Source organism: Mustela putorius, unplaced genomic scaffold (genome assembly GCF_011764305.1).
Source record: "Mustela putorius furo isolate JIRA1106 unplaced genomic scaffold, ASM1176430v1.1 tig00003962_pilon_pilon_pilon, whole genome shotgun sequence".
Lineage (NCBI taxonomy): Eukaryota > Metazoa > Chordata > Mammalia > Carnivora > Mustelidae > Mustela > Mustela putorius.
The window spans coordinates 14,692,199-14,715,115 of NW_025422106.1; the positions used below are offsets into that span (position 1 = coordinate 14,692,199).

The 22,917-nt window shown below is 53.9% G+C and overlaps 1 protein-coding gene across 1 annotated transcript; it reads left to right on the forward strand.

The window, feature by feature from the left end:
- The first annotated feature begins 195 nt into the window (after positions 1-195).
- MRM1 (mitochondrial rRNA methyltransferase 1) lies at positions 196-5,216 on the forward strand. Its single transcript, XM_004747191.3, has 5 exons — positions 196-934; positions 1,122-1,215; positions 3,046-3,178; positions 3,280-3,399; positions 3,612-5,216. Exons 1-5 carry the CDS (start codon positions 366-368, stop codon positions 3,782-3,784), a joined length of 1,089 nt encoding a protein of 362 aa, XP_004747248.1. The 5' UTR covers positions 196-365; the 3' UTR covers positions 3,785-5,216.
- The last annotated feature ends 17,701 nt before the right edge of the window (positions 5,217-22,917 follow it).

Here is a 22,917-nt window from a genome sequence, read left to right on the forward strand (position 1 = left end):
AGTGTGGCGCTCCAGCTCCAGGGGCCTCTTAGGACCTGGAAGGGCGCGGAATGAAGTGGCCAGTAGGGGTGGCTCTGCCGGCTGCGGGTACAGGTGGGGCCGATGCTCATCCAGCCCTGTGGGAGGCGCTGTGGGCACGGCCTGGCGGCCGGGCTTGCGCAGTGCGTCTGCGGGCAGGGGGCGGGCCGCCTGAACCCGGAAGTGCGGTACCCACGTGGGAGGCGGGGAGGGGCCGCTGTGGTTCCGCTCCCTGGTTCTGGCTAGTCTTTTCGATTGAGTCCAGACTATTGGTCCCCTTATCCGTATTGGGGAGCCGGGAGCGGGCACCGGCGGGAGTGAGCGCTCCTGATGACGCTGCAGGGGCAATGGCCATGGCACTGCTCTGGGCCGTCGGGGTCTCGAGTTGGGGTTGTTTGGGTCGCCACCTCGCGCGTCATTTCTCCCGAGCTGCGGGGCGTGAAGAGCGGCCAGGCGGGGAGGAGCTGAGACGCCTGCTGCTGGATGACCTGGCGCCGACCCCGCGCTCTGAGCGGGGACAGGAACTTCTGTTTGGCCTGTCCCCTTGTCTCCTGGCCCTGCGGGCCGCCCGTCGCCGCGTGGCCAGACTCCTGCTCCAGGCCGGCAGGTCCGGGTTGCAGGGAGAGCGGGCCGAGCTGCTCCGGGTGGCAGAGGCGCGGGACATCCCAGTTCTGCGGCTCAGACGGCAGAAGCTGGACGCACTGTGCCGCTTCCAGGTCCACCAGGGCGTTTGCATGGAGGTCAGTCCGCTGAAGCCTCGGCCTTGGACGGAGGTCGAGGAGGCGAGGCCAGGCGACGACCCCCAGCAGCTGTGGCTCGTCCTCGAGAGGCTCCAGGATCCCCGCAATCTTGGGTCCGTGCTGCGTTCTGCTCACTTCCTCGGAGTGGATAAAGTCATCACCACCGGGAGAAACAGGCACGGTCGTCCCTTAGGACCCATGTGCCCCATTTGGGGGCGCAGCCGAGTTTCTAAGCTCGTTGATCCCTCAGCCAGGCCTCCCCATCGTCAGAATTCTCACCCATAACCCTTGGGGGGCCAGGGGAGGGCAGGGCACCGGGGTTGAGATTTCCCAGCTTAAAGTGGGTCGTGGGGAAATTTACAGCTGCCCGCTCACTCCGGTAGTCAGCAAAGCCAGCGCCGGGGCTATGGAGGTGATGGACGTGTTCTCCACCGATGACCTAGCCGGTTTTCTACAGGTAATGGTGGGGAGAGGGGCAGTGAGTAAAAGAACAGAAATGAGCCAAGCTCGGTCTCTGCAAGGGCACTCATCCAGCCGCTGATGGAGGAAGGGGGGGATGTTGGCATCGTTCCCTACGCCCTTCCAAATCCCTTTGGGAAGAGAGGGATCCTGGAATTTTCGAAATTATAAATAGAGGAGAATCTGAAGTTAGAGATTTCCTAGCTTCATTCCCTTTACCTCACTCCTTCCCCAGGCGTACCTCTTGCCCCTGAGGCTAGTGTACCTCAGAGCCTCACTGCCTTCTCAGTAGGTTGTCAGGAAATGTTTTTTGTTTTTTGTTTTTTGTTTTTTTTTGATCAGCTGTGGGAAGCTGGTGGCCAGGAGTCCTGCAGTAGGGGCCCAGCTTGAAAGGGTGTTTGAACAAGGACAGACTAATCTATGCCTTTTCCCTCCCCCTGTCCCCACAAAAAAAATAAAAAACCCAAACAAACCACCACCACCAACAGCAAGAAACAGCTTTGATATCCAGGAAGGGGTAAACCTAAGAAACCCCACTCCTGGTCCAGGTTTCCGTCTTCAGCTGTGCTTCTCTTGTTGGACACAAGGGGGCAGTCTTGCCTTGCATTTGGCGGCTTCTTTGACCAGCCAACCCCCTCAAGGCTTCCAGGCCCAGTCCTTGGATCTGTTTCCTTATGTGTTCATTTGTTAGTTTCATCCAGTCTCAAGGCTTTAAATTCTATTTATACTTGGATGCCTCCCAGGTGTACATCCTAGCCTGGATCTTACTCGTGAGCCCTAGATTCAACAGCTGCTTTTGTTATCAGAGGGGCATTTCAAACTCCCCACTTGAAATTCCCCATTTCCTTCTCTAGGCTTGCCCAGCCCAGGCAAGGGCAACTGCATCCCTTTGTTTAGACCTGGTTTGTTCCAGGCCTAAGGTTCCAAAGGTTTGTTCCGTTTGTTTAGCTGTGGTGGCCTTGATTCTTCTTTCTGCTCTCCGACCCATGGCCCACCTACCCGCAGATTTTTTTGGTTTTACTTTGAAGTTATTTTTGTATTCCCACCAAGCCTCACCATTGCTTCAGCTCCCACTCCTGCCTCTCTTGCCTGTATTAGTGGTGAAACGACCTCACCAGGCTTCTCCTGTTGGCTCTCAACATAGCTGGCAGAGTGATTCTGTTGGAACATGTCAGACCATCTTACCTCTGCTCAAAACCTTTCAAAGCCTTTACAGCTCTCCCAGAGTAAGAGCTAAAGTCCTTCCAGTGGCCTTTTCGGTCCTGCCTTAGGTACCCCTTTGTTTCCCTCTCCAGTCCCAGCTGCTTCCTCCCTGCAGGCCACCACCTTGCTGGTGTGCTGCTCCTCACACATGTCCCATAAGCACCAGCCTCTCAGCCTTTGCATTTACTCATCTCTGCCTAGATTCTCCTTCTTCCTTTCTTTTTTTTAAGATTTTATTCATTTATTTGTCAGAGAGAGAGAGAGAGGTGGAAGCAGGCTCCCTGCTGAGCAGAGGGCCCACTGTGGGGCTTGATCCCAGGACCCTGAGATCATGACCTGAGCTGAAGACAGATTCTTAACCCGCTGAGCCACCCAGGCACCCCTGCTGTCCAGTGTCACCTCAGTGAGGCCCACCCTAATCACCTTTCTGCTGGGTGGCTGGAATTTTGGCCTATTTCGTTCCCTGCCCTGTCCCCAGAGTCTAGAACAGAGCCTGTCCATTCTAAGGGCTTAGTAGCTATTGACTGAATTGAGGGATCAGTGACTATACGGGCAAGTCCAGCCCCTCGCCTGGGGCTCTGATGGAAGTTTAGTGAGCTAGAACTTGATTTTTTTTCTTTGTCAGGCCAAATCCCGGCAGGGCTGGCTCGTGGCTGGCACAGTGAGCTGCCCCGGGCCTGAGATTTCCCCGTCCTCTGATATTCCCATCACTAGCTGCTTGGAGTTCCTCTGGGACCGGCCTACTCTCCTAGTGCTGGGTAGGTAGTTGGCCCTGCTTTTCTGTGTTCAGATGTGCATGTTCCAAGCACCTGTGTGTCCTTCTGGGGCCTCCTTAACCCTGTGTCTCTGTGCCCTGCAGGGAACGAGGGCTCTGGCCTGTCCCTGGCAGTTCAAGCCTCCTGTCAGCTTCTCCTTACCATCCTGCCTGGCCGCCAGCTGCCTCCTGGACTTGAGTCCTTGAATGTCTCCGTGGCTGCAGGTGAGTCTCCTGTGGCCCGGCTTTCTGCCCTCTGATCCCCCACGCACAGCTCCTTCACCCTAAACAAGTTTCTCTTTCTCTGTCTCAGTCACTTTCTGTGCCAGAGGGGGAAAGTGTATCCTTTTGAGGATAAAACAAGGGACTGCCAGCAAGTGGTCCTTCCTTCTCTCCATGCTCTCCCTTCCCCTTGGCCTTTTTGTCTGTTGGTGCAGGAATTCTTCTTCACTCCATTTGCAGCCAGAGGAAAGGTTCCTCTGGGGAACGGAAGAGAGAGCACCTTCTCCAAGACCCCCGAGAACCTTCCACCACATCAGAAGGGCCTGGACTGGCGCAGCACCCAGGACTGTCCTCAGGATCGGAACAAGAGAGGCAGAATGGGAGCTGACTTGGACTGAGTTGTGTGTGCGTGAGGGCACACATACTCTCACCGTCAAATGTGCTGGAGTCTCTTACCCGAGCGTGCACCCAGGCTCCTGTTTACTAACCACTGTCTTGGGGGGCAGGGAGCTCTGCAGAAGAGACCAGAGGAAGGTTGTCTCCTGTTTTGATTTTGGCCTTGTGGTTGGAGGTGGCGGCTTGTTCATCTCCAGGATGTCCTGGGCCCTGCCTGGATGTCAAGACATCAGAAGGGAATCAGGCAGGCCAGTCCAGGTGTCCTGTTCCTCTTGAACCAGTGTGAGAATGTAGAGAGAGGCCCGGGTTTCTCTTGTGGATGAGACAGGTACAAATCCAGGCTCAAACCCTGGCCCAGTGGGGGCTTCCTCCTTTTGTGCCTGCCTTGCGAGGGGTCTTTGTGAAGATCAAATAAAATCACCTGGGCCGCTGTGTCCTATTCCTCCACTAGGTGACAGCCTCGCTCTTCGATCCCCAGTCTCCGTGGCAGCCTGTGTGGCTACCTGGGGAGAAGCTTGGCCATGGCCCCCAGAGAGGCAAGGGAAAGATTAGCAAACGCCTCTCTCCTCCCTGGCCCTCCAGAACCCCTCCCCAGCGACCCATCGGTGCACTTCTGAGAAAGGAACCGATGAACCCCAGAACTGGCCTTTGTACCTGTGAGGTAGTGAGCGCAGGGTTGCTGTCAATTGTACAGGCAGGTTTGGTCCTCCTCCGACAGGGTCCCGTAAGTGGAGCAGAAGCCCCCAGCACAAGCAGCTTAGAGCAGTCTGGCTGCACATTGGAACCATCTGGCAAGCTTTCAGAAACAACCGACACTGGGGACCCACCCCCAGAGAACCTGATGTAAATGGTTGGAGGGCAGCTTGGATATCAGGATTGTTAAAGGTCCCAAATGTGTCTGCTGTGTAGTCCCGGTTGAGCACCACTGGAACAGGGTTTCTGGACCTCGGCAGTCTTGACATTCGTTGTGATGGCTTGTCCTGTGCACTGTAGGATGTTCAGGCTTCTCCCTCACTGGATGCAGGTGGCATGCCCTGCCCCCTGTTGTGACAAGCAAACATGTCTGCAGACATGGCCACATGCCCCCCCCCCCAGGACACAGTTGCACAGTTGATCCTAGTTGAGAACCACTGCTCTGGAGCCTGGATCTGGAGGACGACAACCCAAGTTCAAATTCTGATTGCCATGTGACCTTGGGCAAGTTCCTTTCCCACCTGAGCCTCAGTCTCCTCGTCCAGAAAGAGGGTTCACCCTACCTTCCCGAGTTGTGCCAAGACAGGGCAACGTGAGCTCACTCAGCGCCCCCTTCACAGTGATGCTCAGTAAATTGTAGCTCCCTTTTCTCTGTGGAATGAATTTATCTTGGAATTTTGGTGGGGATGTCGGTTTAGAAAGACATTAAAAGAGCTGAAGATTGCTCTCAAGTCAGAATTTTTTGTCTCAAGGAAGAGGAAGAAACTCTTCTGTAAAACTCTACAGATCTCTCTACCACATCGGGCCCCTTGAGCTGTCCGGCCTCAACTCCCACACAGGTTCTGACTTCTCCTGGCACAGTGCAGCTTTGGGCATGTTAATGGCCTCCCCCATCCCTGCTGCACTCCTGGCCATGGGCCTGATGTGGTTCTGAATCTTGGCTACACCGTAAACAGGCTTGAGGGTGTGCATGGCAGTGGCGGCGGTTGGGGTGGGGGGGGCACCTTTACTGTTCCAGATGCCCAGAGGCATCAGGCTAATGCGATCAGAATCTCTGTGGAAGGAGACTGGTCCCATGTTTCTTCAAGCTCCCCAGTTGATGTGTGGACACCACCAATGTGCTGCTGGGGTCAAGAATCACTGGTTTTCGAACCGCCTTCTCATGTCTAAGAAACCTCCGTCTAAATCCTCTGCCCCCGTGCTTTTGAGCGCATGTCTGAAGGTTTGGGCCAGTTGACCTTTCCTCTGTCCCTAAGGTTGTCAAGGAGGTGCTGGGTTCAGCCCCAGTTCCGTGGCTTCTGGCCTGGACAGCTTCCTAGCATCTGTAGGATGGGGATAGTGCCCTCAATGCCTGCTTCCGCTGGCCCCTCCCCAACCAGGATCTGTAGAAATGAAAGTTTCAATAAAATGCATTCTAGACACCCAACCACTGCTCACCCAGGACCAGCACCTGATAACACAGACGTGCATAGAACCGCTCAGTTTACGTGTGGAGTTGCCCGGACCACGGGATCCCTAGGTAGTTCGGTCACATGTTACCGTGAGTGTTTCTGTGATGGGGTGTTTGGATGAGATGAGCATTGAAGTTGAGGGCGCCTGTCTGGCTCAGTTGGAAGCACATATGACACTTGATTTCAGGGTTGTAAGTTGGAGCCCCATGTTGGGTGTGGAGATTAATAAACAGATTACTAATAAACAAATTTTAAATTGGTAGATTGAGTGAGGCAGAGTGCCCTTTCCAGTGTGGGTCGGCCTCATTCAATCAACTGAAGGCCTGAACATGGGCCAGAAAAAAAGGGGGGGGGGCTGGCTGTTCCCTGACTAAGAATTCTTCCCTCCCTCTGGAACTGAAACGAGCTCTTCCTGGTCCGGAGCCTGTGGGCCTTCGGATGGGAACCACATCCTCGCTCTCCCGGGGCCCCAGCTTGCTGACTCACCTGGCAGAGCCGGGATTTGCCAGGCTTACAATCCCAGGAGCCAAGTCTTCAGAATAAACGAGCAAGCATGTGTACACGTGGATGGAGATAGGGGTATAGATACACACCACTGCTCAGCTCCGAGTCTCAGGAGAATCCAGACTCCTGGGCTTGAAGGAAACGAATGGAGATGTTGCAGTACAGGTACACGAACAGCACAGAATCGAGCTCTGCTCTCTACGGCCAAACCCAGCCTGGAACCTAGATGGTGAGGTTGGGACTCTTCGGGGTTCCCAGCCTGCTCTCCTGCCCACAGACTCCTGTGTAGGGTCTGGATCAAACCAGCTTTGGGCATGCTGGGTTCATCAGCTTTCCGGTCCCAGGAGTCTGAACCATCTAGAGGGCCACTCCTAGGGCTACCAGCCACGCAAGGGGGGCTCTTACTGCTTCATTCCCTGGGCCAGCACCCTGGATGGCCTCTGGGAAGGCAGGTTCACTGGAACCAAAGGGTATTGAGGCCAGAATTACCCACCGAGCACTCATTGATATGTAATTCTGTAAACCAGGCATGAAGGCAGAGAGAAAGCACCTGAGGCCCCAAGGCCAAGGATGGTGGGGATTTCCTTGGGGTGGCCTCCGGGGCCTGCCACAGAGTAAGCATGGGGCGATACACAGGCCCCGGGGAGGCTGTGGCTCCCGCTATGAAGGGGGGCTGGCTGGGGGCCTATCCCCTGGAGGCCATGGTCAGGATGAACCCAGAGAGGAGTAGGGGTGGTAAAGAACAAGACCCTGGGTGGTAGTGCTTGCTTTGAGCTCCAACTCTGACTTGCTAGTTGCATGAGTGTGGACATACCCTTACCTTCCCCGAGTCATTATACTGGGGTGCGGACTCCAGGAGCTCGCGCACGCCCGGTCCTGGAGGAGCGGGGCAGCTGTTCTTGCCCCACCCGAAGGCACTGGCTCTGCTGTGCTACCAGCCTGGCCTCAGTTTCTCCAGAGAGTCCAGGGCCCGTTCCAGCTGCAACACACGATTTACCCCTGAGAGCAGCTGGAGGAAGTCGGAGAGAGGAGGGAGTTAAAATGACATTGGCAAGATCTTCCTTTTTCGGGGCTCCCCAGCCAAGAGGGGAAGGGGCTCAGAAGGTTGGTATTCCAGAAGAGCCGAACTGTGGCCAGTACCTCCAGCCCCCTGCAGGGCTGGAATTATTTTTATTTTTATTTTTTGGCAGGAGGCTAAATTGCCAGCTCCCTCCTCCAGGCTGAGGTCCTAAATGAGACCTTCCCCCATCACTCTGGCAGGGCCAGGCGCCAGGGATCCCCACAGTTTGTAAATGTAATCAACCTTGAGGTCTCCGGCTTCCACAGGTGCAATTAGCATGCCCATCTGCTAATCCCTGATTAATGATGTTTACAAACATGGGACTCCAGTCCGCTCTGCTGTCGGAGCTGCTCAGCCCCTCCCTCCAGGACCAGAGGCAGGGGTCCTCCTAACAGCACCCCCCCACACACACACACAAACACACACTACCTTTAGGCCAATGTCCCTCCCTCTCCATCCCCTTCCCCAGGCAGTGGGCAGAGCTGGAGGTCCCTCCTTGGAGCGCCCTGGCCCAACTCTCATTGCTCACAAAGGAGAAGAGGACCCGGAAAGAGCCGGCTGGGAGAGTATGAGGCTCAGTGGTGGGACTAGGATCCTGCTCTTCCCTCTTTCTCCCTGGTTCTGGAATCTCTGGATACAGGGTGGGCTCTCTGCCTTTCTTCACCACGCCAGCTCTGGCTCAGGTGCACACACACGTACAGGCCTCCCTGCATGGAGTTGGGAGCTCCCCACACCAGGGCGTGCCCCCCCTACCCCCTGTCCCAAGGGTTGGGCTCCTCTGTTTCCAGACAGGGGAACGTTACTACTCGACCCACCTTCCTACTGAGGACCTCGTGGGTCCATGCCCAAAGGTGCAGTAGCAAAAGCAGTTAGAATGCAGATTTCTGAGTCAGACAGTCCTGGGTCCAAACATTAGCTCTGCCTCAGGCCAGTCACTTAACCCAGTGGAGCCTCAGTTTCTCCACCTGTAAAATGGAGACAAGGATGGTACCTACCACACAGCTCATTGACATAATTCATTACTGGACTTAGGAAGTGGACTTTGCACAGTGCATGGGACACAGTAGGTGCTTAATAATGGGAGCTTTTCACTGTGGTGAAAATGATGATGATGGTAAGATGGTGATGGTGATGATGAAGAAGGGAGGCCTCTGAGGCTACAAAGATGCCCAAGAGCTTCCTCTTCTCCCCGCACCCTCCTCTCTGGGGAGAAGGGCAGGTCCCAGCTCATTACTGGTGGGGGCTAGGGTGGAGGTGTCAGATTGGAATCACTCCTGGGTCTGTTCACAGCTTCTCTGTTTCATTAACACCTCCCTGGTGGTCTTCAGCTCATCCTACTGGGGGAGGTGCTCCAGAAAGTTCTACCTGCCCCCTCTTCAGCCGGAGCTCAGTGTGGCCCTCTCTGAGGTCTGGACTCCCATGCACCCAGAGAGGGTTTTATGTGGCAGAGAGGTGGCCACTGGCCAGGAGGCTGTCACTGTCCCCCCCACCCCCATCCCCCACCCCCCAGTCCTGGAGGCCTGGTCAGGGGACACAGTACCTGAGGCTCCCCCTTTCTTTTCCCTCCCCCATCAATCTGTCCCCCAGCCGCAGGGGATCCTGATCTGGACACTTTCTTCCTTTCAAACCTGTGCCTCTAGGTGAGCAGCACGGTCTTGGGTTTTAATCCTGGTCCGCCTTTTCCTAGTGGAATGACTTCTTCTCTAGCACACGCAACTGCTTCTATCCAACAGGGTTACCATCCCTGTGGTGGGGTAGCACGGGGCCCAGGAAGCTGTGAACGCTCAATCATGGCAGCATTGTTGCTTTGCAAACACACCTGCTCTCTGGATTATCTTTCTAAACCGCAGAACCTTGTTTAGCCGCCTGCCGGTGGGGGTGGGGGAGCCGCCACGTTTAGAGAAGCAGGAAAGGGCGAAAGCTCTGCCCCAGTTAATTGTCCCAGTTTCTTCCCCAGACTGGGAAAAGGAATGGGGCTGGTCAGTGAATTAGGACCAGGAGATTTAGATCTTGAGCCCTGGGAAGGCTGCTTCTAAACCAGGTTCCCCCTCCAGACACTCCAAGAAGGATTCTTATGGAAATGGCAGTCCTTCGCCCCCCCACCCCCGCTGTGCCCCCTCAGCCACCATATTCCATTTCGAGGACACCCTTTACCAGCTGTGGGCCAGCCCCTCCCTCCCTGCCCCGCCCCGCAGCTGACTGAGCTTGGCCCTCCCTGCTTTCTCCTGCCACCTCTACCTCTCCCCTTCCCTTCAGACTCAGGGGCTTTTTTCTCCCCCCACTGAGGTTTGTGGGTGTCTGAAGAGAGATTCCATGAAAAGTGTCACCTTTTGTAATTGATCCATAGTCTCAAAAAAATATCAGTGGGCTGAGCAGTTTCCCCTGGAAAGGAGAAACCAAGGCACAAGTCCGCCAGCCAGGAGGGCGGCAAGACGGTGGGGCTTGGTTCCTTCTTGCAAGTAGCCCTTTGACCCCCCTCAGACCTCTGAAAGCCCCTCCAACCTCTCGGAGCCCCCTGCCCACTCCCGTCCTTTACGGAGCCGGGCAGGAATGAGTTTTCCTCCTGTTATATTCCCTGGTGCCTGCCCAGGGCCAGGCACACACAGAAGGTTTAAAAATCACAAATGAACACGGGAATGGGTCCTGAGGTTGGAGATGAGCTGCCTGCCTTTCTTCCTCTGTTGTCAGCTGCGGACAAATCTTAGCACACCTCCAGCTGGCCCTCCCCTCCCACTTGCGGAGAAGGCAAGACGCAAATGGTTCCCCAGCCGCAGCTGCTCTTGATTCTCTGAAACAAAGGAGCTAATGGAGAGCAAGGCGATGCTCTACGGAACCCCTTGGCCCTTGGCCCTGCTGAGACCCATCTGTATCCGGGTCTTGCACAGATGCCCTTCCCGTAATGGGGGGGACTAGTGGTGGGTCAGGCACAGCCCAGGGCTGGATCTTGTTTGCATCAGAGTCCTGAGGCCAACACACATACTTCCAACAGTCTCGCTGTGGCGGGTATGGGACCCTGAAGCCGTGCATGTGCAGCAGGATGATGATGGTGATGGGGACAGTGATGGTGCTAACGTTTATCACGTACTTACCATGTGCTAACGATTTTACAAGCCTCGTCTCATTTAATCCTCATGAAGGTTTGGTATAAGCACTGTTACTACCTTTGATTTATGGATACGAAACTGGGGCCCAGAGAGGTTAAGTAACTTGCCTAAACTCACGCGGAGGCAATCAGAAGGGTTTGGAGGGGGTGGGGGATGGAGGGTCGGTAGCTGGGCTTGGCAGGAGAGGACCTCCAGCTCAAGCATCCACCAGGAGGCCTACAGCTGGGGAGGCCAAGCCCAGTCCGCACACAGTCACCCTCCCCACCCCCCTACCACACCCAGCCTGCCCCCCCTGCAATACCCCCAGCCCCTCTCCCTGCTCCACCTCTCCCGAACCATCCCTACAACTCCCCCCACTCAGCTGTGGGGTATATGTCCCAGCAGGGAGGCCAGAATAGGCAGCTTGGAGTACCAAGGGGTGCAACAAAAGAGCCTGAACTCTCAGAGACCCCAGATAGGTTTTAATCCTGGCCCTGCACCCAAATAAAGGCTCAGGCCTCGGTCAACTTTCTTAACCTCTGAGCTTGGTGTCCTTCCTATAAAAAGGCATCAGTAACTTTTCTCCCAGGGTTGTGCTGGGGTTTGAGAAAAGATGCTCGTGGTACATAGTAGGCCTTCAAGGACTCTTCCTTGTCCACCTCTTCCTTGCTTCTCAGGGGCCTCCCTTCTGGGTCTGTCTCCTTGCCCTTCCTAGCTTGGGATCTGGAGCCCCTCTCTCAGCTCTGCCTGTTTCTTATGATCTCTGGACTGTATGCATGTCACTGGGGGCTCCCTGTTGCTGCTCCCTTTCTGGGGCTGTGTCTCCATACCCTGTCTGTCCCTCGCCTTGCCTCTCCCCTGGCTTCTGATACCCTGGGGGCTGATCGATGGCAGCCGCTGGTTATCGATTGGGGTGGGCGTCCAAGTGTGGCTGCTGGAGGCCGATATTGATGGACAAGATTGGTGCCTGGGCTGCTTGGAGTGGCAGTTGGGGAGCCTGGGGCTGCAGGGGACGTGGGGCCTCCCCTCCCCTGCCAGGACCTGGGAGTGGGAGTCCTTAAAGCTGCAGACCCCACCAGCTAGGATGTGAGTAGAGGATGGAACAGAGGGCCTCTGAGGACGAAAGGCCAAGGCTTGGCTCATGCTGTCACGTAACAAGATTTATTGAGCACCTACTATGTGTCAGCTGGGGCTACAGCAGTAGCAAGTCAAAAATCAATAAGTAAAATTATATAATGTGTTATGCAAGAAATAGAGCAGGGAAAAGGGGATGGGAGTGCAGAGGTTGGGGGAAGGTGACATTTTAAATGGGTTCCTGAGGGGTAGGGTTCCTTACAAAGGTGACCTTTAAGTAAAGACCTGAGGAGAGGGAGGGAGTGAGCCATTTGAGAGCATTCCAGGTGGAGGAAACACCAAGGAAGAGCAGAGACCCTCTGGCAGGGCCTGCTTAGTGGGCAATGGGCTCCCAGAGAGGCGAGTCTGGTGGGAGTGAGGTGAGGAATGAGGAAAGCAGGAGGGAAGGGGTGTGAGATGGGACAGGAGCAGGGGCTGTCCAGGGCTTGGGCCAGACGGTCAGGCCCAGGCTGACAACTGCCCCAACTCCAGTCTGAGAGGCCGGAGCAGCTTTCACCAAGGGAAGCTTCCAGAACATGGTTCTGCCGCTTCTGCAACTCCATGCCTAGAGTTTCACACCAACGTCCTAGGCCCTTCACTGCTTTGTTAGTGAGAGAACGCTCCCAGTAACCTGGTTAGATTCTCTCACTCCCTGATGTACAGCTGAGGACGATGAGGCTCAGAGACATTTGTCAACCTGCCCCAGGACACACAGGAAATGGCAGGGCTGGGATTCAAGTCCAGTTCTGTCTGCTTCCAAAACCATTGCTCTTTCCGTCTCTTTTCATTACCGTCTTAACCATTTTTTTAAAAAAGATTTTATTTATTTATTTGACAGAGAGAGATCACAAGCAGGCAGAGAGGCAGGCAGAGAGAGAGAGGGGAGGAAGTCCCGATGTGGGACTTGATCCCAGGACCCTGAGATCATGACCTGAGCCGAAGGCAGCGGCTTAACCCACTGAGCCACCCAGGAGCCCCCATTTTTTTTTTTTAAAGAATTTTATTTATTTGAGAAAGGCAGGAAGAGTGTGTGCAGAGGTGGGTGGGGAGGAGCAGAGGGGGAGGAGAGCGAGAGAATGAATCCCTGAGATCATGACCTGAGCCGAAACCAAGAGTCAGACCCGTTCAACCAGCTGAGCCACCCACACACTCCTTAACCATTTTTAAGTATAGAGTTGAGTAGTTTATTCACACTGTTGTGTAAACAGACCTGCAGATCTTTTCCATCTGAAACTGAACAGAAGCTCTACATCCATTAAATAGTGACTCCCTGTTCTCTCCCCCAGCCCCTGACAACCAGCGTCCTGTTTTCTATGTATCTATGTACATGACAACTTCAGATACTCAGACAAGTGGAATCATTTGTTTTTTTATGACCCGCTTGTTTCATTTGGCCTAATGCCTTCGAGGGTCATCCAGGTGGCATGTGACAAGATCTCCCTCCTTTGTCAGGCTGAATAATAGTCCACGGCATGTATATACCGCATTTTATTTATCCACATATTGGCGGATGGACGTCCGACTTGCTTCCATCTCTTGGCTTGGTGAATAGTTCAATGAATGTGGGAGGGCAAATCCCTCTTTGAGATCCTGTTTTCAAGTCTTTTGGGTATATAACTAAGAGTACTGCTGGGTCATACAGTAATTCTATTTTTTTATTTTTTTTTAAAGATTTTATTAATTTATTAGACAGACAGAGATCACAAGTAGGCAGAGAGGCAGGCAGAGAGAGAGGAGGAAGCAGGCTCCCTGTTGAGCAGAGAGCCCGGTGCAGGGCTCGATTCCAGGACCCCAGGATCATGACCCAAGCTGAAGGCAGATGCTTGACCAGTGGAGCTGCCCAGGCGCCCCTCTATTTTTAATTGTTTAATAAACCTCCATATTGTTTATATATTTTATCCTTCTACCAACAGTGCGCATGGGCTCCAATGTCTCCACAACCTCCCCAACACTTGGACTTTCTTTCTTTCTTCTTTTTTTTTTTTTCTTTTTGAGAGCACAAGTGTTGAGGGAGCAGAGAGGGAGAGGGGGAGACAGAGGGAGACAGAGAGAGAGAATCTTAAGTAGGCTCCACACCTAGCAGGAAGCCTGATCTCAGGACTCTTGAGATCATGACCCCAGCTGAAACCAAGAGTCAGATACTTAACTGTCTGAGCCCCCCAGATGCTTCAACACTTGTTACTTTCTGTTTTTTTGTTTTGTTTTGTTTTGAGAGTAGTCATCCTAATGGGTATGAGGTCATATCTCGTTGTGGGCTTAATTTCTTTAATTACTAGTGGTGCCGAACATATTTTCCTATGCCTGTTGGCCAAGTGTGTATTAACCTTGATGAAGGTTGAAGAAATGGTTATTCAAGTACTTTTCTCAACTTTTTTCTTTCTTTGTTTTAATTCCAGTAGAGTTAATATACAATTTTATCTTAGTTTCAGACGTGCAATATAGTGAGTCAACAATTCCATAATCACCAGGTGGTCATCATGACGAGTGCCTTCCTTCATTCCCATCGCCTACTTCACCCATCCCCCAGGCCTCTCCCCTCTGGTCGCCATCACTTTGCTGTCTATAGTTAAGAGTCTGTTTCTTGGGGCGCCTGGGTGTCTCAGTCAATTAAGTGTCTGCCTTCGGCTCAGATCATGATACTGGGGTCCTAGGATCGAGGCCCACGTTGGGCTCCCTGCTCAGCGGGGAGTCGGCCTTTCCCTCCTGCTCTGCTGCTCCCCTGGGTGTGTGTGTGCGCTCTCTCTCTCTCTTTTTTAAAAGATTTTATTTATTTATTTGATAGAGATCACAAATAGGCAGAGAGGCAGGCAGGGAGAGAGAAGAGCAAAGAGCCCAATGTGGGGCTTGATTCCAGGACCCCGGGATCATGACCTGAGCTGAAGGCAGAGGCTTTAACCCACTGAGCCACCCAGGTGCCCCTCTCTCTTTTAAATAAATAAAATCTTTAACAAAAAAGAGTTTATTTCTTGATTTGTGTCTTTCTTGCTCATTTTTCCCCCCTTTGCTTATATGTTCTGTTTTTTTTAATTCCTCATATGACTGAAATCATATGGTATTTGCCTGTCTCTGATTTCTGTCACTTAGCATTCTGCTGTCTAGCTCCATCCATGTTCCTAGCGAATGCGTTCGTACAGTTTTTAATGGGGTCATTTTTTGTTGTTGTTTTCTATTGAGTTGTAGGAATTCTTTATATATTTTGCATATTAACCCCTCATCAGATGATGATTTGCAAATGTTTTCCCTCACATTTCCCCCAGCCCAGCCCATCACGGAGAAAAATCAAATCTCATTAAAGGCCATTGATTTTCCTCCAAAATGCTGCGAGTACACTTTGAGGCTTCTCAATGTTACTGCTGGGCTTCTACCTTCAGCCCCTCAACCGCCACCATAGCTTCCTCAGGGAAATTGAGTAGTGCGCGGCTGGGCGGCCATAAGAGTCTGCTGGAGCCCCCTGCCGACTCCGGGCCTTCACGCCGCTGGACTCTGGACATGGAGCTGGATTCTGGGGAGTGAGTATTTCTCTATCTGGCTGTCCCCTGGTTGCAGGGCCTATGCAGGGGGGGATATGTGTTTCTGTGTGTGTATGTCTGTCCTGGTGTGTTGGTATGTGATTTTGTGTGTCTGTGTGTGTGTGTCCATGGGTGTCAGTGGTGTGTCTTTGTGCACCTGTATGTACTTATCTTTGTATATGTGTGTGTCTATAAGCGTGTGTGTGTGTGTGTGTGTGTGTGTGTATTTGCATGAATGCAGTGGGGGCTGGGGGTCTTGGTTTGCATTTGAGTTCTGGATATGATGCTGCCCATGAGACAGCCAGCCTGGGGAAGAGGAGGGGGCTTGACTTAGGATAAACCCAAGATCTGGTTCTCTTCCCAGGGGCCAAGGGCTGGGTAGGCTTCTGGAGGGGGCACAGGCTTCTTCACCCTCTTCCACTTAGCCCTACAGCCCCTTGTCATCTTGGAAATGGGGCATCGTGGGGAGTTGGTTGCAGTATTAGGTTTGGGGTTTGGGGGCCGGAGAAAAGATTCACAACCTAATGTTGGAGGGAGGTCGTGAATTCTGCCCCCGCCCCTCCAGTCTGAACTAAAAACCCCAGGGGGGTGTGTTTAGAATTGAATCAATGTATATTCATCTGGTGAATCTGGAGAGAATAGGTTAGGAGAGAAGATTGGCAGTGAGGGTGTCAGGGAGGGCATGTTCCCAGCATAACGTCAAATATCAAGGTCAGCCTTAATGGGGAAAAAATGTCACAAACAGGGGCCTTTTGGCTTTTGTGGGGTGAAGTGACTTTCGGCCTGGTCATAGGCTGGGCCACTTGCCTCCAGCGCACCTGCCAGGGCAGGAGGTTAGCCATGATGCCAGACCGGCCTTCTAAACTCTGGGACACAGCTGAGCTACCCCAGGGAGCAGCCTCAATGAGGCCTCTGATAAATTTGGGGGTGGGCTGGTCCCTGGGTATGTGCCCTCAATGACGTCTTGCCTACCGCCCCTACCCCAGTCCTGCAAGGCCTGTCATGTTCATGGATGTGAATGCATGTTCTCCCAGAGGCCTGTGCTGGGTAGCTGGGAGCAGCTCTCCGGGTTCTGGGGACAGGCCAGATTTATGGCGCTGGGAGAAATATTTAGGCCCGAGACAGTTTGGTTGTGTTAATTATGGAAATCTAAAGATAATCTATATTTAATGCTGAATTTTGTCAAATTTGCTAAAGAATTAGGGGAGCGTGTGCAAACAGTGACACTTCAATGAAGAACAAGGTGCAATTAAACTCTGAAATTTACAGTGGAATAATTGGAGAGCATGACAAATATAGTTATCAGCGGCAACTAATTAGGGGTCTGCTCGAGGTTTCTGGGCTTGATTAATCTCGCCTGGATGCTAATAAGTTATGCTGGGCAGCTGATACCATTTGTCGCCTCCTAGTTTCCACCCTCTCCCCAGCACACTTGGAGGGTGGGGATGTGGCCAGTTCCTTCCAGGCCTCTGTACAGCCAGGCCTGAAGGGGAGAATGGGGCCACCACAACTCCTATGCAGAGACTCCCCTCCAAGTAAGGATGGCAGGAATACCTTGACCCGCCCGTTCAGACATCCTGGGCTCTCACTTGAGGCTTGCTGGGATTGGGGGGACAGAGGGTTGGGACTGAGTTTTGGGGTCTAGCTGAGCCTCAGTGGGTCAGGTTTGTTCCCTCCCTATTGACATATAGCCTGATTCTGCCTTTCACTCCACACCTCATGGGAAGGGGCACTGAGCCCCTGACTCCGACCCAAGAGAGATCCATACAACCCTTCCTTGGCCAAACGCCCCCCTCTTCTTTCCCTGCCAGGTCTCGGCTCATGTTCCTTGCTGCTGTTTGTGGTCAAGCCTTAGATCCACGCATCTAAGGCGCACTGGCGCCATCACCCAGCTGGAGTGTGGCTGGTTGATACCCTGGGAAGGGTCCGGCTGTGAAGCCTGAACCATCCCTTTCCTCTCTCTGTCTCTCACCTCATCTCGGATTCTGTCTTCTGACCCAGAAACCTCCCTCAAACCTGCTGCCCTTGTCCCTGCGCCGTAAGATCCCATCCTGGGAGTGTCTGTGTGACTAGTTGGGAAGAGGGAGTAACCCGTCAAGATCTCTCCTCTCCACTGCCCACCTTTTGCTCAGAAGTTCTCCAAACTGTCAAGTCCCTCCTCCTGGGGACCCCCAGGGCTGGGGGCATCTGCCGGCCGTGTGCACCGGCCCCATCCTGAGTGGTCCGCCCTCAACCCCTGCCTTTGCTCCATGTCATTTGGCACAGCATGGGGACTCCAGCCGGCAGCCTCAGGGGAGGTGAGTGAATCTAAAATGGGCAGTTAGAGGAACTGCTTCCTTGAGAATGTCCTCAGGGACATTCCTCATCACTCGTGCCCCCTCAAAGCAAGAGTGTGAGTGTGTGTGTGTCATGGAACACTGAGACCTTATGTGGTTGGTGGAGAAGATGGCTGGGAGGGGTTGCAGGAGGAGGACAGGGGCTTCCAGAAGGCCTCTCCCTGGTATCTGAGCCAGAGTGGTCCTACTCCTGGAAGAAGGCGTCATTGCTTCCTGGAGACTTAGTTTCTCTTCCTGCTTGTGGCCCGAGGAACTCTGAGATCAGACTCACCTGGGCTTGTGTCCTGGTCTCAGGGGCCTTGGGCTGTTGCCAACTATGTCAAGTCTTGAATTCCTCCTTGTAGAACAAGGATAATTACTTCAGGGCACTGATCCGTAGGGTTACCGGGACCTCTAGTGAAAGGCTAGGAGCTGAGCAGACCCTCAGGGAATGGGACTCCTTCCTTGTCACCCCTCTCCTTCCTTCTCGCCCCCCCCCGCCCCCCCGCACCTGCCCTTCTCCACCCCTTTCACTCCCTTCTGAATTCCCTGTGGTTTGCACAGTTGTCCCCGTGACTGTGTCAGGCTCCTCCACCAGAGGGCGATAGATACCGTGGGCACAAGCAAAACGGACCCAGAACGGGCGGGGGCACCCTCCTCGGGCCTCCCTCTGCTCTGCTGTCTCTTGGACGTGAGGGCTGGAGGATTGGAGGTCAAGGAGCCTTTTGTTCCCTTTGCGGCACAGATAGCACCGTTCGAGATTTGGGTGAACATTAGAGAACAAGCTTCTTATGTTGGTTGCAGCTCCCTTCCCCATCACTACTGCCATCCCAGGCCCTGAGGGCAAGGCTTAGTTGGCCCATTTCACAGATGGGGAAATGTGTCTTGGTCATTGCTTACTTTTGCAGAAACTGGCAAGTCACAGGTGCAGAATGCATTGGATAAACCAAGGCTTGGAGCACAATTGGCGAGGGTGAAGTGGCCTGGGTGGGGTGGCGGGGGGAGTTGGGACACAAACCCAGGCTTCCCTAACTTCTCAGTTAGCAACTTCTTCTCTGCCCCAGGTTTTCCAATCAATCAAGACCCTGGTCTTGATTGTCACGGTCACAGCTCCTGGTTCTGAGGCAGCTGCAAATGGGAACTTAGGCTTCAGATTCCAGCTTCTAGATCTTTAGGGGCTGTGTGTCTGTGGGTAGATCACGAGCTCCTTGGAGCTGCTGTTTTCTGGAAGATGGTCAGGTGATGCTCAGTCCCTTCTTTCATGGTGATTATGGGATGAAATGAGATGTTGGATGCAGGGGCCCCTCTCCCTTAGGATGGGCTCCCTGTGAACCTCAGCTGGAGGTTCCCCCCAGGGACTCTAGGTTTGTCACTTGGAGCAGGGAGGGGGAAGGCAGATACCCGAAGGTCCTGTTCAGCCTCTCTCTGAGGGGAGAAGAGAGATCCGGGGGTGCCTTTCTTAGGAACCTCCAGCCCTTGCAGCTGCTGGAAGTGATCGGGCTCTGTCACCATGGCAACACGGGCCAGCCGCCTGCAGAGCCTTCCCGTGCCAGCCGCCTTGACCTCACTTAGGATGATTACCTTTCGGCAAATAAAATAATTGTGTTAATAAAGAGGCTGTTCGTCCCCTCATCCCCCACCCCGGTTGGCCTATTCCCCATCCCCACCCCAGCCCCTGGTTTCCCCCACCCCATTACCCCTAGCCTGTGGGATGCCTTACTCTTAAATAAGTTGTTGACTGAGATCCTGACTGGGTTTTAATTTTTGCTGATTTTAAACCATCTCCATCCTCCCTTTCTTGCCTTCTGCCTCCTTGCCCCGGACGTCTTTGTTTCAGTTGCACAGCTGAGATAATACGACTCTTCCGTCTTCCTTCGACGTGGCTTTGAGCACCCACTGGGCCTCCCAAGCTCACACAATAATAAATTCCACTCACTGTGGGCCTGCTGTGTGTTACAACCTTTACAAGTTCTTTCACAAATGTCCTCTCCTTAATCCCGGTGACAGCTGTGCCAGTCAGAAGAGAAGACTGAGGCCCTGGGGGAGAAAACTACTTCTTTCTTTAAAATTTTATTTGTTTATTTTTAAATTGGAGTAGAGTTGACACACAATATTCTGTTAGTTTCAGGTGTGTAGCATAGTGGTTCAACATCTCTGTGGGTTACGCTGTGCCCACAACAAGTGCGTCTGCCATCTGCCACCACACTAGTGTCATACCACTGACTCCTCTCCCTGCGCTACACCTTTCATCCCTGTGACTTATACATTCCATAATTGGAAGCCTGTAGAAAGCGTTCATTTTGACAGGGCCAGAAACCTGGTCAGGCCTCGGAACTGGAGAATAGGCTCTCCTACCAGTGTGTGGCCAATTGGCCTGGAACATACAGTTCAGCCCCTGGCTGGCCACTGGGCTGGGCTTCCAGGGGGCCAGGGAGAGAGGGACTTAGCCACAGAACATGGAGCTGCACGATGCCTTATGACCCGCACTCAGAGAGCAGGAGGATGATGGAGAACCAGCTCGGGGTGCTGTGGAAGCAGATGTCACGACGGAGACCCCAAGGGGGATGAGGAGGAGAAGACTGGCGGTTGGGGGGCCTCTGGTAAGCGGCTGCCACTTTGGCGAATGCCTCATGTTTGTCATCGCATCTGAGGCTCATTATGAGCCCATGTTACAGATGAGAAAAGTAAGGCTCAGAAAGCTCAGGTGAACTTTACCGGGTCACACAGCTGGTAAAGTGCGAGGACAGAAGCCCAGATTTGCTTGACCTTTCTGCCCATGCTCAGTGCTTGTTTTACTCTATCAGGCCGCCTGCCAGGTGTGGGAAGGAGGGGGAAAGGGAGAGGCAGGGAGGGAGAGAAGACCACAAAACAGGCCGAGCAAGCACGGAGCATAGTCACCGTACACGGACGGGGCCGCTTGGATGGTTGATGATGCTTTAGCCACCGTTGGACAGTTTAGGTTCTTGTTACTATACTTGCAGAAGAGTGGTTAACAAAGTTATAGCTAGGAATAGTGTCGGCAGTGTGGATTTGAGGCCCTTTGTAGCTGTGAGTCCCAGGCTAGAAACCCTTCAGCCCCTCATTCCCCCCAGAGGTTGTGCCCCAGACAAAGTGAGCGGACTGGCCAAGGCAGGTGGGGGACAGGGCGCACGCCGAGCACACTAGGTGGCGCTCTGATATTGGTCAATCCTCCGAGTGCCGGTGGGTAGGGCCGAAGTCCCTCTCCCTGGACCCAACAGCGGGGGGTACGGCTGGATGGCCAGTCGCTGGAGAGGTCAGAAGCCAGCCTGGGGGGTCGGGGGCACTGTTCCTCCCAGTCATGACTGCTGGTCATTCCTGGGGCCTCAAGCAGGGGGCCTGACACAGTAGCAGTGGAAGGGACATAGGGACCAGAGGGGCTGTGGAAAGGGGACGTGGGGGTGCTGGTGATGGGGTGCAGCTTGGCAGTGTGTGGGTGACCCTGAGCCGCTGGGGGCATGGGGAAGGCTGTCCTCTCATTGACCGCTAAAGCCCAGGCTTCCAAACCCAGGGTCCCCCTAGAGATGGGACTTGCCCAGATCACCTGCCTTTGGACCGTGGGGGCCAGGTTCAGAGGGAAGCTGGGGACACCAGGTGTGTGTAAGCCTCCAGCTACTACTGAAGGAAGCCTGGAGAGATATTGGCAAGACATGAGCCCAGGCCCCAAAGACCTGGTGTCCTTCCCATGTGACCGTGAGGGAAGTCTCAGGTCCCTGCTTCATTCTTGGTGACACAGGCATTATTTTCCAAGTTGCCGGGACACACTGAAATGAGGTCATACAGGCACTCACAGCGCCCAGCATGGGGCATCTCTCTTGTCTCCTCAGTTTGTGGAAGTGGCATCTTGGGCTCCTCAGTGCCTGCAGGCTTGGTCAGTTCTCAGTGATGTTGACTGGTTAATGTCTGAGGGTGAAGGCAGCTGGAGCTGCCAGTGTTCCAGAGGGGCCTTCAAAATCTCACCCTGTGGGAGACCATCTTCCAGAGACTTTTGCCCTCAGATTTTTAGCATTCCCCTCCCCCCTTGCAGGCCACTCTCTGCTTGTCTGGGGCTCCATGGTATCTCCCCCCGCAATCTCTGGGGGGAAGGAGGGAGAGGGGCAGACTTGCCTCTGGGCCTCTTTCCAGGGCTCCCCACTTCCCTCCTAGCTGGTACAGGTTGGGAAAACTGAGGCAAGGGGGAACCACGGAGACAAACCACAAATCCCTGAATGCTGGTAGGTGTGGGGAGCAAGGGGCTGAATGATGTCCTACCTCCTTGGGGAACTCTGGTGGGGGTGGGAGGTGGAGGGGTCTTCACCCTAAACTCCCAGGAAAGAGGTGTCAAATGGTTGGCCTGAGATCAGCGAGGCGCTTGGAGAAAGGATAGGAAGAGTCTAGGAGCAGTAAGTTGAGGGCAAGGGCAGGGCAGTGGGGACAGACTTCAGGGGACAAGCATTCTGCAGATGTTCATCGAGACACTTTATGTGGGCCTAGGGCTCCTATAGGGGCTGGGGGCTCAGGGGACCCAGCCGGACACAGTCCCTGGGGGAGGGTCCAGCAGAGGGTCGAGCAGAATCAGGCTGCTCGAGGCTTGACTCCAGGCACTTAACACCCTGAAGTCCCTGTTTCAGCGTCTGTAAAATGGAGATCAAATGTCTTCCTTGTGGGACTATTGTGGATGTTGGGCACAGGTCTCGAGGGGTGGCGCATTTAATGGTGGAAACTGCTGAGCTCTCGGTTGGGACGAGGGCAGTCCCTAGCTCAGAGACTGGGACGTAAGTAAGTTGCTCACCTTCCTTGAACCGTGGGTTCCTCCTCTAAGAAACGGGTTCACACCATATGCCCTGCCCACTGCACAGGACCCTGTTGTGGGGCCGAAACCCACTGAGAGGATGCCTGGGAAGGGTGCATGTAAATTGTGTGTGTGTGTGTGTGTGTGTGCGTGTGTAAGATCCCAGAATTTGTGCCCCGTCTACCCTGCGGGCTACCCGAGTGGGGAGAGTTGACTGTGGATGTGCAGTGCCCTGCCGGTTCGTGTCAGGACGTCTGTTCTAGATCCCCAGGGCTAGAACTGAGGCCCCGGTGGAGACGTGGAGATGAGAGCCAGCCTGAGAATTTGCAGCATTTCCCCCCAAAGCCTAGGGAATCCAGAAGTAAATCTCAGAGATGGAGATGGGATCACCCCTCCCCCCACTCCAGCTCTGGGCTGAAAGCTGGGCAGGACTGTCTGCTGAGGTCCGGAGGGGTCCTCTCTCCCTCTCTGGGTGTCCTTTTCTCCGTGGACCCTTCCCTGCCAGGCAGAATTCCTGCTGCCTAGCTACAGAACAACAAGGAAGAAATAATACAGTGGGATTTATCCCAGAGGTTTTTGATGTCTGCCTCCTGGCTTTTCACATAGAT